General features: G+C 37.9%; 1 protein-coding gene across 2 annotated transcripts in view; it reads left to right on the top strand.

The window, feature by feature from the left end:
• The window catches only part of cfap74 (cilia and flagella associated protein 74), a 49621-nt gene that overhangs the window by 24907 nt on the left and 10592 nt on the right, over positions 1-14122 (top strand). For both annotated transcript variants that reach the window (XM_027167289.2, XM_047800188.1), the window contains exons 22-29: positions 4867-4995; positions 9357-9444; positions 10612-10785; positions 12256-12389; positions 12611-12887; positions 12991-13086; positions 13199-13359; positions 13875-14009. In XM_027167289.2, the coding sequence (XP_027023090.2) occupies positions 4867-4995; positions 9357-9444; positions 10612-10785; positions 12256-12389; positions 12611-12887; positions 12991-13086; positions 13199-13359; positions 13875-14009 (1194 nt within the window). The remainder of the gene's footprint in view (positions 1-4866; positions 4996-9356; positions 9445-10611; positions 10786-12255; positions 12390-12610; positions 12888-12990; positions 13087-13198; positions 13360-13874; positions 14010-14122) is intronic.

The following is a 14122-nucleotide window of genomic DNA, read 5'->3' as shown; positions in this document are numbered from 1 at the left end:
TAGAAAAGAAATAACAATGGCAATATTATTAAGATTATAGTTAAAAGCTTGTGAGGACTGTACAGCTATAGCTGATTTTTTCATACAGCCTTGTCTTTAAAGGTTGAATGAGTTTAATATTATGGAAAGCTGATAATTCTATAAAATCTATTTTCTCATGTATTCTATAGCAGACAATAAAGTTCTGATATGACATTTGCTTGGTTTTGTATTTTAGTGAATGAGCTTTACTTCAGTGGGAACCCTTAGGACAACACAATGATGCTGTCTAGAGAAAACAACAGCTAGCGAGGAGTAGTCTAATTAGGCTTAAAGTTTCAAGCGCCTGCCATCTCATTTTCATAATTAACATCTTACTGTTATCTATAGCTTTTGTGGCCAATTTAACACCAGCTATATAAAAAAAGATGCCGCTTCTTTCAGTTAGTTTCTGTTTTTTCTTTTCTACTGACATTTTCTTCTGCCTTATTCAAATTTAGTGAGACTATCTATCTATCTATCTATCTATCTATCTATCTATCTATCTATCTATCTATCTATCTATCTATCTATCTATCTATCTATCTATCTATCTATCTATACAGAGTTTATATACTTACAGAATCTGTCAATCTCAGATTTTAACTCACAACAGTCTCTAGAGTTTACACGGAATGATGAATAGCAGTTCCATTGGAAATGCATTGTAGGCATACATTCTTTAATTGACTGACACTTCTGATCAGGCATAAAATATTTTTTTGTAGAGTTGTGTAGCTTTTCCTTATTATTATGTTGTAGTTTGTGAGGATTTACATGGATCAGCCATAACATTAAAACCACTTGCCTAATATTGTGTATGTTTCCCTTGTGCAACCAAAAAGGTTTAGACTCTTTGAGGCCTGGTTTCCTCAAGACCTCCCAAAGTGGGCTGTGTGCCATCTGTTAACAAGACCTTTAGTCCTGTAAGTTGAGAAGTGGTGCCACTATGAATCTGGTGTCCTTGTCTTGCACATCCCACAGATGCTCGATTGGATTGAGATCTGGGGAATTTGAAGGCCAAGTCGGCAAGGAGCATTATCCTTCTGAAAGAAGCCACTGCAGTTAGAGAACACTGTTGCCATGATGCAGTGTACTTGGTCTGTTTAGGTAGGTGGTACGTGTCAAAGTAACATCAACAAGAACGCCAGGACCGAGGAAGGTTTCCCAGCAGAAAGTTGCCCATAACATAACACACTCTCTGCCAGCTTGCCTTCCTTCTACATTGCATTCCAATGCTACCTCTTTCCCAGGGAAGCAATACACAGAGTCATCCACATAAGGTAAAAGAAAATGTTATTCATCAGACCATGCTCCCAATTTTCATTGTAGCTGGGAGCTGTCACCAGTGGACAGGGTTAGTATGGGCACAGGTGACAGCTCCCAGTGAAAGTTCAATGAAAGTTCAAAAAAAGCAGCTCTTCTGTGGGATCGGACCACACAAGCTAGCCTTCACTACCCATGCTCATCATTGATGCTTGGGCATCCATGACCCTGTGACCAGTTTACTCCTTCTCCTTACATACACCATTTTTAATATGTAGGTCTTGTAGGTAGTAATCGCTGCATTCCAGGAACAACCTACAAGACCTGCAGGTGCTCTGACCCAGTTATCCAGCCATCATAAATTGTCCCCAGACAAAGTCGCTCAGATACTTACACTTGCCCATTTTTCCTGCACCCATCAGATAAACTCAGAGGACTGACTGTTCATTTGCCACCTTATATATCCCACCCTTTGACAGGTGCCACTGTAAAGAGATAATCAATGTTTTTTCAGGATTCATTGCAGAAGGACTTCCCAGCTTCTCCTTTGTGTACAGCATTCTTAACACATTCATATTTTATAGATGTCCATGCTTTTCGATTTAATTCTTGTGACTGAAATTCTGTCAAAATACATAACAATCAAGTGTTATGTTAGTGTTAGTTGCCTATGAAGCAACTTCGGGGGAGTGCCACTTATAATGGCTCATATGGCTTAGGGTATTTTCAGGTTTTATATTGGAGAAATATCAGAAATTAATAGTGTTTGGCCTGGGGGTCTTGGTTATAAAGAGGCACAAGAAAAAAAATAATCAACTGTCCACTTACACGGAGCCTGTGCCTACTGTAGCATTAGATTCTGCTTGTCATCGACAGGACTGAAACATGCTATTGTAGACCATGCAGTTCAGTGTGTTGTTCTTTCTGAGATTATTTTGATATGAAGCTTTTTGATGTGAAAATTAATTGTATCTTGACCTGTATCTGCATGATTATATGCATTGCACTGCTGCCACTTTCTTTGTTGATTAGGGTGTGATAACACTCTCATTTCGCTCTCTCTCTCTCTCTCTCTCTCTCTCTCTCTCTCTCTCTCTCTCTCTCTCTCTCTCTCTCTCTCTCTCTCCTAGCCACACACTCTTAGCTCTTGAAACTTAACACCTAAACATATCTTAATTCACTGTTTCTTTGTTCATTGAACATTTCCTTGTTACTTTTTCATGTTCATTAAAACTGCAGTGGTTCATGCAATATCTGGAAATTTAACTGATCCAGACATCTTCAATCAATGTACTCAAATAAATAAGCATTTCTTTCTTATTTTATTTTTGATTAAAAGTAATCTAGCACATTGACCACAGAGAGGAGTAGTTGTACGAGTGTATGGATGCAGGTAGTAAATATATAGTTCCCACAGTCCCATAGTCTCCCAGCCATGATATAATGTTGTGGCAATAGAATGTACTGGCAAATAAACGGTATGACTCATATTTGATTGTAATCAGCTCAAATAATCTATTAATATTTTAAAATAAAGGCTACTTGTTTTATATTTACTTATATATATTTATGATCAAATATATTTACTTAATTTTGACTTTGTATGCATATCAGGTCAACCCATGACAAACTTTGCTTCCCTGATTGCACTGCAACCTACAAACATGGCTGTCCCTGATTACACGCAGTGTTTCTGTGCCTGGCATTTCCAAGTCTTTCTTGCTGTTGTTCTGGTCTTTGATTACCTTGCATTACCTGTTTATTGTGTTTAGTATTTCCTTGTTTGCCGATGCCCTGACCACTGATGGTTACTGTTGAGTCTTTGAATCAAGTTTGTACTGTATTTCTTTGCCTTTCCTCTTTTGCATAAAACACTAAACTGCATTTGCATCCTCTTCAGTCTCTGCTTTATGACTATGCATTTTTAGCAAGTGAGTTTTAAGCTATCCTGAGCTACATTCATGTCACAGCCAATTTTAAAACAAGATGCTCTTTTTTGTCTTAAAACAGATTAATAAATCAAATCTGATTATTTCAATGGATTAAAAACAGTGTGGAAATAGTGTGTATGGTTTTTAATAAAACAAAAAGAATAAATAGAGAAAGAAAGACTAGGGCATAATTAGCAAGAGAGGGTGAAGCAAGAGCACATGAAAGGTATAGAGTCTGCAATTATCTGGGAACAAGTAGGTAATTGGAAATTGATCTAAAGTAAATACAGTAAATGCCATAAACTCACATAAAAGTATTCAGCCATGCTGACATGGATGCTGACGTCAGGCTTGAGGACACCTTTCTTACTTTCTGGGTTAGAAATTTAAGCTGATGTGGTGTTTCTTTGGCTTTTTCTAGTCAGGGTGGAAAAATGCAACATATGAGCTTTAGTCCAGTGCAGTGTTAGAATTGCAGCATCACACAGTGAAGGATATATGCTGCTGAAGGATGAGCTATTGATGTGGCTTGCAGGGACATTGATTGATGGAAAAAAGTGCTAATGTGAAATCAGAAAAGAATTAAATTTTTCAGTAAGTACTTAAGCGAGCTCAGTTAGTACAGTGACTGAAGTCTCTCAGAAGTAGCTCTTCTGTGACTAGGGCATGGTGCACCATTAAAGTTTTCCATTTATATCCATGGACTGACGCTGCCCTTGCCTGTGGCACAAGCACATCTGTTGAGTTTTCTACTATGTAGGTCACTTTACTGAGGGCTTGAAATTTAAGTGCTGACAGCATAGTGCAATGTCAGGGAATTTCTGGCTCCTCATTAAAATATCCCATCTCTTCTTCCCTTGAGGAACTGCTGAGGTTTGAAGGACACTGCACAAGTACTTACATATTCATAATGCACACATAACAAATATGCTATTTGAATATGTGTTCGTGTTTGTATACCTATACAATGACAACAAAGTTAGGCAGTTTCACGTTTGTTTTTTAATTACTGTATTGTTATTGTATTGTAAGCTGTATTATTGTTGGTGGTGATGACAATCCTGCTAGTACTGCAGAAGACTCTGAACTACACATATTTAAACCACCTAAACTGGAGTAAAATCACAACTATTTACATAAGCTTGAAAATAACCCAACATCCACAGTGAGTCATAAAGAGAGATAAGCTCTTGGCATGGTGCCATCGCAGTAGTAGGTGTGCGTAGTCGGAATTCTGTGGAGAATTTTCCTGTGATAGAGCCTCATTTATATCCTTCAATCTGGAGCCTCTTTGCCGAAAGTAGATTCATCCTAACATTTGGGTCACCTAAAAAATGCAGAGAAAAGGGAACACTGTATGTTATGTGGGGCTATTAATGTCTATTCAGGTGGATCATGTGTGCCTTTGTTTGCTGTATTTATATTACTCATTCTCAATTTGTTGGGAAAAGTGTATGATCCTTTACTGTAAAAGTCAAGTGTATGCACTGTATGTGTCATAGTAAGGGCACAGCTGGTGGCCGTACTGTACATAAACAGAGCCACTGTATGGTATTCAGCAAGAGCAGCCCATTTGAAGACTGACTGCAGAGCTTAAGATAACTTTTGTTATATTAGCATCATGAGACTTTACTATTTATGTGTGTTTCAGAGCCAGCACAGCACTCAGATTGACATTCGATGTATGCAAGGAGCTGAAGAACCACATGGACATTCTGCCTAAAACCGGCTTCATTCAGGCAAAGTCAAGCTTTCATGCCCAGCTCAAATTCCTGCCCAGGTAATCACTAAAGTACAATTTTCCACTTCTAGAGTTCTCAGTCATAAAATAGCGAAATTATCAATTTGAATTGTACCGAACTACCTACTGTGTGAGACTCTCAGTGACAAGAAGATGAAGATCTTGAAGGTGGGCCAGAGGAGCTATAGAGAGCTAAAACGTTAAAGGAAATATCAACTCTGTGTTTGTATGCCTTGCGTTGGCCAACAAACATTGTTTGAAACAACATTGTGTTGTCACTTTGCCACTTTGTCATAGATGCTATTGTCTCTGGAGCTGTACTTGTGGGATATAACACTTCTTCCTTCAACTTGCGTTTTGTTAATGGTGATGGAGAGCGCTGTGTAATAATCAGTCCAAAACCTTCCACTGATCTTTTTTTGGGTTGGGATTTGGTGAATGTGAAAACAACAGAATACTTTCAACATTTTTTATACTTAACAACTAATTCACAAGTGAGTCCTTGTGCCCTGTGGGTGAGAATTGATTTGTTGAGTGGGAGAGACCACTCCCATCAGGATAGAAATGTTTTAACATATAATGACATTAATCAGCCACAATAACCTTGTATTCATTTATTAGGGTACAAAGTGGGCATAAACCATTCCAGCAAAATTCCCTCACAGTGAAACAAAGTCACAGATTTTTTTTTTCCCTATAATTTGATAACTATCCATATCCAGGTATGATGAAGCCCTTTCTTTTGGGTTCACTGTTGCTAAGAAAGCTTTAAGTGTCCAGTCTTATGGCTTTTCCCAGCAAATCTTTAGAGCAGATGTCAGTTTTAGCTTTAGTAAATCAGAGGTATTATAAACAGGGATTAGAACAACCCTGATGCTGCTTGTCCTCTCTTTCAGTCCCATCAATTTATCCATCCTTCCTGCTATTAACTCACCCCTCTTCCACCATGCTCAAAGCCCAGTTGTGAGATTTGAATTGACTTACTCGACTTACTGCTTATATAACCTGCTGCAGTTTTCTCATTTTCATTGCAAGCAATACTTCCTAAAATTCAGTTCACAAGCTCAGCAAGGCTGTCTATTCATGTGACTCATCATTATACAGCATTCTGCAGAAAGTGCAGTTAGAATCGATTTCATGTTGCTCTTTGACTGTCTGCTTTAAATATAGAAATACCTATACACACTTGAGAACATATTGTATTGTAATGTACTGGGTGGACTAATCAGAAAGCAAAATGCATCATAATATAACCAACCTCACTTGTTTAAATTAGTATTTGTCTGGACAATTTAAAATGATGAGTTAAATAGTCTGAAGAAATAGTCTTTAAAAAACCTTCATTTGTTTCCCAAACAGAAATCTCTCCATGATCTTTTGGTAAAGTTTGTTTTTGGTGATCCTCCAACTGCTCTCCTGACTCCTCAAACTAGGTTGCGCGCGCACACGTCTTTACTCAAGACAACACTAAGAAAACTAGTTACAGTTTTAAATATTGACATAGTTTTATATAATGAATCAGGATATAATCTAGAAGAGAACGTTAATAGCAAACTAACTGTAATATTAATGAATTTTAAATGACCGCTTTGTAAATATTTCAGACTAGGCAGATCCTGTGAATTTGAAATACTTTCCTAAACATTAGATGTACCATGGAACACCATTAATGTCATCATCAAAAACTAGAGAAAATGGAGCACCAAAGGGACATCATAAAAAACAGGACATCATAAAATGTATAAAAGGATAAGACAAAAACTTACCCTTCCAGGCCATAAGACCTACAGCACTATTAAAGGACAAGCAGGAATAACTGACAAGTACTGATTACACTTTGCATGTGACAACAAACTCTCATATTCTAAAAAGCATCTGAGATTAATCCCAGCTCATGTGACAAACATATGTCAAGTTCTGATAAGACCAATTCCATAAGGTATAGTATTCCCAGAATTTCCAAAGGTGTTGTTGGTGTTAAAAAGCACCAAATAAAAATCACCAAAAGGACACCAGACCCACGGTACAGCATGGTGGTGCCAGAATCATGCAATTATTTCTGCTTTTCTTCAGCCAGAACTAGGGCTTTTATTGTGGATGAGGGAATCATGAAAACTGTAGCTACAAATTCCAGTCAGTTTTTGCACAATACCTTCTACTATCTGTTAGTAAGCTGAAGATGAAAAGGAATTTCACCTTCCAAACCTCCAATGACTCAAAGCATACATCCAATTCAACAACTAAATGAGAAGATACATTTTTTAAAATATTCTAGTCAAAAATCTAGTCAAAAATATGTGGTGACCTGAAGCAGGTTGTGCACAGGAGATGCTCTTATATTTTAATGGAACTAGAATGTTTATACCCAAAAGAGGGTAAAATCTTGCCAAATCAACATGTGCGACACTGATAGACTCTTACCCAAAAAAATGAGTAGTGCAATAAAATCAATATGTGCTTCAATTAAGTTTTTCAATATAGTTTTCGTTTAGGCATGTGCACAATTGTGCAACTAGCTAAAGTTTCTTTTTTTCTTTTTTCTGATTGTTTTTTCCCCACTTAATTTTATATATTGTAATTTTACAGTAAGGGTGGGAAAAATTCTGAAAATTTATTTGCCTAAAAAATCTGCCATTATAACAAGGATGTGTAGAATTTTTATACCCAATGTAAGCTTTAGATTTTCATTAGGAGAATTTTGTCTTTAAGATTGTTTCATGGACTGGTATTAGGCAGAAGGTTCTTTTAGAAAAAATGCAGTAATGGAAATAAAAATGATACTGATCATTTGGATGGTAGCGTGGTGTGCTTTCATATCAGAAGCCAAAACTGTGCTACAAGCCTGTTTTTTTTCCGACAGATGGGCCATGTGACGCCCTGCAAGGCTTTTCCGCAGCACCACGCCAAGCTAATTCAGGAGTGACGCTCCCACCGAGACTCCATTAACCGAGAACAAGCGATTCTTTAAATAAATCGTGCTAGTGTGGGATTGATAACACCAGTGTAGAGCTCTCAGATGGTAGCATGGATGGGGTAAATGGCACATACATCCTAGACTAGGGACTCCAAAATATAGTTGTCACATTATATCATCCTTTAGCAGTACGAAAAAATCACAACATTGTTCATAATACTTTTACTGGATTTGCTTTATTTTTATTTTGCAACGATTCGGATACATTACTGGGGTACAGAAGGTTTAATATCCAATATCCAGGCTGTAGAGGTCAGGGATTAATTTAAAGAAATTTCTTTTAATAAATTTCAATTTTGATATTTTAACTTAATAAAGCTACCCTATTGGAGGAGAAAGTTTTGAATGCAATAAGGTCTATTTTTGCGGAGATTCACAAATACAAAAGCCAAAGTCTTAGTTTCAGCTTTTAACGCTCCTGTGTAAAGAGCAGGATTTTATTAGTCTTTCATGAATTTGGATTTTGCAAAAATCATAGTCTTGCTCATTATATTAGAAGGTCTTGCATGATTAAAGGGGCATTCACAACATTTAAGATCAACCATTTAACGACCTGCAAAAAAAATATTCCAAAGGAAAACTGGCCAATTATTTCATGTAGCTCTGTCTACAGAGAGAGAAATTCCTGTTTATCTGAAGCATTTAAATATACAAGTACTAAAATATCCCTGCATACAGCGATGGTGTCTTTAATATAGTGTTTACATTGTCTATGCAAAGAACAGTGACATCCATTTTAACTGTATTGTATCATTTTGCTCATTGCTCTTATGTGAAACCGGACAATTTTCTTAAAAAGAAATTTTTATCGAGCACTTTAACCTTATTGTGTTTGACCTTTAGTAGCTTTTGTACTCCACGTGATGTTTAATTTAGGCATATTATTACTAAGCAGAGCTTATTGTATTATATAATCTGACATTTGACTGCATGTCCCTCTCTAAATCCCACTCTACTGTGCCTTGCACCGACAATCACCATGGTTACCATGCTCTCGCACGGTAGAGCCTTTGGACTACGTGAAACTACTAATGCAACTCTTGTTTCGCTCTATTTATTTCTCTTTCCCTCTCTCTACAAATTCCTGTCTCTTACAGTCTCCCTCTTCCATTCTGTCTCTCTCGCTCTATCTCCCTTGTTCTCTACCTCTCTCTCAGCTTTAATCTCTGCTACAGATCATCAAATCCACTGTATAATATTAGTTACTATTCTAGCTGGTGTTCAGCTGTTTTTGAATAAAAACTGAGATCAGAATATCTCTTAGAGAGAGTAGTATTTCAGTGAATTTGGTTGGCGAATACGTATAGGCATCAAGTTGGTTCAAAGGCTGGCATTGGTGACAAAGCAAGTCCAGCTTAAATTCCGGTCATATCAGCAGTACATTCCAATGTTTAATTTGGCCTGTCCTTCATGTCATTTTTGATAGATGTAGCCTGCCAGAGGACGCCAAGTCCTTCTTTGACTCGGACACGGGAGTCCTGGAGGTACCTCTTAATATACAGGTGGCTGATCAGGTAGGTCAAACAAGTCAAAAATAGACCATGGCTGCCTTTACTCTCTCTCTCTCTCTCTCTCTCTCTCTCTCACACATCATGTTGGCATTCCCCTAGTGACCTAGAGTTCACCCCACCATATTTGCATTTGTAGCACTACGTATTTTATAGCTGCGTATAGCTGCATACTCTAACATAGGAGAATCATTAAGAAACTAAGGCTAACTTCCGTAATCCCTCAGCCTAGATTCTGGTTAACTTTCCCTTTCCAAAAAAAAAGCCCCCCTCTACTACTCTATCCTTGGCAAACAGGATCTAACATCATCCGCTTGTCCTATCACCCACTCAGATACAGTTTCCAGGCCAGAACTCATGCTGAGCTCAAACCTGTGTTCCTGACCAAAACATTGCCCATGGCAAATCCTCAAAACCAGATACACATACTCCTCTCTCTCTCTCTCTCTCACACACACACACACACACACACACACACACACACACACACAAAACCTTCAATTACAACCTTAGCAGGAGCTACTCTTTGATAGACACCTACTCTTTGATAGCCAAAATACAGAATGATTCTCAGGACATTTGACACTATTCTGTCATTTTGAGGTCTAGTCTCCCAAAAAGATATTCCCTCAGCCAATGATTTGATGACCGTTTCACAGATTGCTGCCTAACACATAACATCACAATCTCCCACTGGTATTGAATTGGGTGGATCTTGTGGCTGTAAATCCATAGCATATGAATACATCGTTTTCATCCTCTTCAAACCACTCAGTGAGTTATCTTGGCCCCTGGACATGAGTGGAATCATCCTGAGAGAGACCACAGCCATTAGAATTGAAATATTATATCATAGGACGAAGACGATTGTTTTTCTCGAACCTTGACGTGACATCTATAAATGCATAAGTGCTCATAAGTATATTGAAACCATGGCACTATGAAGCTGAAAACAAACATGCAAATGCAAATACGTATAGCTTCTCACTTCCACTCTCTCTCACCTTGTCTCCATCCGTTTTTTCTAATCTATAAATAAATGGCAGCGTGTAAAACATGGTTAGTGAAAGAGAGCTTTGACAGAACTCAAAGAAATCTTTCTGTCACATCTGTTTTTATAAATGTAATGTAACCATTCATAATAATAGGGCTAATTAGGTTACTTTCAATTAGGCAAAGCCTGTTCCCTTCACTGTCCACGCTATCGTGACCACCTCTGATCTGAAGTTTGACCGCACCGAGGTGGATTTTGGGCACTGCACCGTGTTCGAGTCTGTTCAAACCACTGTGCATCTCACCAACCTCTCTTTATTGCCCCAGGACTTCGGCTTTGTGGGCATTCCCAAGGTGAGTACAGAGTACTAATCGAATATGCCAATATGTTTATTTATAGAGATTCATTAACTACATGTATGCAAAAAAAAAAAGAGTCAGAAAAAGAAACACATAATTATGATGATTTTGGTACTAATATGCATTATCTGTGCTGCTGTTTTATTAGAGCACATCTGAAATAGTGCTCCACTCATTTTCACTGATAGACCAGCCTGAAGGCATCACTAATGTGAAGAGTTTTACACAGTATCTATTTCTGGCTCTTTGAAATCACACTCACCAGCGAAAGCACTTTAAAGTCGTTTTGAGGAATTAAGGTCTAGTTTTATCTGCCATATATTCACGTATTATATGATCATATGATTATATGTTACTGAACTGATAGCAGTTAATCACTGATGACATACTACAACAAGAATCATTGTCATCATGCTATTCTCTAAAACATTTGTACCACAGTTGACTAGAGGCACATGCATACTGAAATTGAGTTTATTTTGGTATTCACTTAGTGCATGTCATTTTCTGTACTTCATTGTGTAAAAATAATACGATGCACTGGATCAAGTGCTATTTTTACCGTATGCGTTTCTGAATAATGAGGATACAAACCATGTTGTTGAATTAAACCATATTTGCAGCTTTTAATGTGATAATTATAATATACTGACAATATTTTAGACTCTGGTTAGATAGTTAGTTCATCAAGCAAGACAAAATGGTTGCCAAATAACCTTTGAATCCATCCTTTCTCCAAAATCTTTGGCAAAAGGATGAGAACACAGTAAATATCATCGACATGGCACACACCCAGGAGCTTTTTTCAGAAACTGACTACTTCAGCACAAAATTTCCTCTGTGACCAGTGTACCGGCACCCTGTGTAGAGGGGGTCACTAAGGGGAAGAATCCATCTGCCACTAAATCGCCCGCTTCAGGAAAGGTTTATAGGATGGCGGTAGAATGGTATATCTCTTCCCATAAAACACGATGCCAAGTAGTGATTTCCTGACCTCAGGTGTAGCGTTCAAATTCCTATATCATTACTTAGAATTCAGTTTTGCAGACCTACATTATTTATTATCCATTAGACATCATTCTTTTATCCACCAAGTAAGTACACACAACTTATTTGCAACTACTACACCTGGACTAGACAGTGACAGAATAGAAAAAGTCCAATCAAAATAATACCAGAGCTCAGAAATTATCCAATGTAAATGTTGTAATCATGGTACAGTGGTTTAATATGACTGAACACCAGGCTTGTTATTCTTGAATTGATCTGAAATATATATGACAAAAAAACACACCAGGAACCAAATCACCTGCATAATTTTATTCAAATGTGCTAGTATAGAAAATATTTACTGTCTATAATTTTTTTTTTTAACTGGTAAAATTGACACCAGTAACAAAATTGATAGACTGTGAAAGATAAGAGAATCTCTGATTCTCTGATCCCCTAATTTCTTTTGTGTAGTTCATTGATGTCCAGCCTAATGATGGCTTTGGCACGCTGCTCCCGCTACAGACGTTGGACATTGATCTGATCTTCAGTGCTTCAAGAGCAGGCGAATACAACTTCGAACTCTCCTGCAAGTCCGAAATTAACCGGTATTTCAGATCTTATCTGTTAGAAACATGTATTCATTACATGTTTAGTACATTTCTATTCAATATTTTATTTATTGCTCTTTAAACATAAATAAAGTCTCGCCCTATGCACCCTGTGTACTTCTTCTTGTTAGCTACACTAACTTGTGCTTTTATATTATTTAGATTTATTATTATGGCGGTCAAGTGGTTTAAATCATTTTGGTCCATTTTCCACTTAGAGTGTTTCAGTTACCATGCCATGCAATTGGAGTGCGCCCTGTCCTGGAGCTCTCTAATTCCCTGGTGCAGTTTGGAGCAACAGCAGTAGGAGATCGGTCCACAGCAGTTCTTTATGTGCTGAACTCCCACACGAGTCTCAATAACTTTACACACCCTATGCCACGCATTGGAAAGGGCCACGTCTCTCCTGTAGGTGCCAGATTCTTCACATTCACTCATCCTGAAAACTCTGAATTTACAGTAAGCCCCACTACAGGACGTGTGCTGCCTGGTCAGGTAATGCTGTTTCTGTTTAATACTACACTTTTAAAAGTGTTAAATTATTGCACCTTAATGAGCTAAAAGCTTAAAAGCTAATGGTTGCAGCTTTTGTCCACAGAGGTGTCTGGTCCAAGTTACATTCAGCCCGTCGCTGTCTGATGACGCCATCAAGGCAGAGGCTGTTCGGCTCCTGTCGCAGAAAGAGGAGCAACAGGTATTCAAGAAAGTTGATGATGAGGACAACAGGATACAACCATTATCTGGCTTTTTTTTATCTAATCTAGATGGAGACACGCATTTATGTTTTTCTATTGTCATGCTTTTAGAACAAAAAGGAGATACCAGAACAACAAAAAGAGGAACCAAAGAAGAGGAAGAAGTCTCCCATAAATCATAACTCAAACAAGCTAAATGAGAAGACTAGCTCTCTAACTACCAGAAGTGAGAGTCCTTTACAGGCCCAGAAACCAGAAGACATACAGAAGAAGTCAGTGTTCCTCTTAAGTGTACAATACATAGACCAGACACCTGACAATCACATCTATATGTGCTTTTTAAACATCACATTCCAGATTTACTCTCTTTTAGCTGTAATAATAAGCTGCATGCTTCAGAAGGGTTTCCACTAAATTTTGGGGCATGGGTGTGGGGATTTGTCCTTTCAGTTCAGTGCAGTGCAGTTCAGCTCAAAGGTGTTGACTTTGAATGAGATCGGTTCTCTATGCTTGAGTTCTTCAATCCAAAATTGGCACATTATCTCTTCATGGAGCTCATGTTGTGCGCAGAGGCATCATCATCCTGAAAAAGGTTTGGGCCCCTTAGTTCCAGTGAAGGGAAATTGTAACTCTACAGCATATAAAGACATGCCTTCCATGTGGAAGAACCACAAATGCCTGTGATGGTCAGGTGTCTTCAAACTATAGGACATAATTCTTCAGATCAGGTTCTAAACAAAAAGGGATGTTTAGGTGAAAACTGCTAATACACTCTTTATTTATCTAGCTCAGATGAGTATGTTGCCGCGAAGGCCTCTCTACTCCGCACTTACCAAGAGAGATGTAGCCGTTATGTCATCCCCTGCTTTGTGTCCAATGGAGACATTACACCCCAAAAGGAATCGGGGGAACCCTTATACAGGTGAACTGAAATTGCTTAAAAATTTACACAATTCATTCTGTATAAACAATCACACAAGCTAAGGACGGGGTTAGCATCTGTACCGTTCTTCTAACTTACCCATAGGAAATTAA

Source organism: Tachysurus fulvidraco, chromosome 14, assembly GCF_022655615.1.
Source record: "Tachysurus fulvidraco isolate hzauxx_2018 chromosome 14, HZAU_PFXX_2.0, whole genome shotgun sequence".
Lineage (NCBI taxonomy): Eukaryota > Metazoa > Chordata > Actinopteri > Siluriformes > Bagridae > Tachysurus > Tachysurus fulvidraco.
Note: the sequence above shows the minus strand (reverse complement) of the source record. Positions and strands in the feature narration are given on the sequence as shown.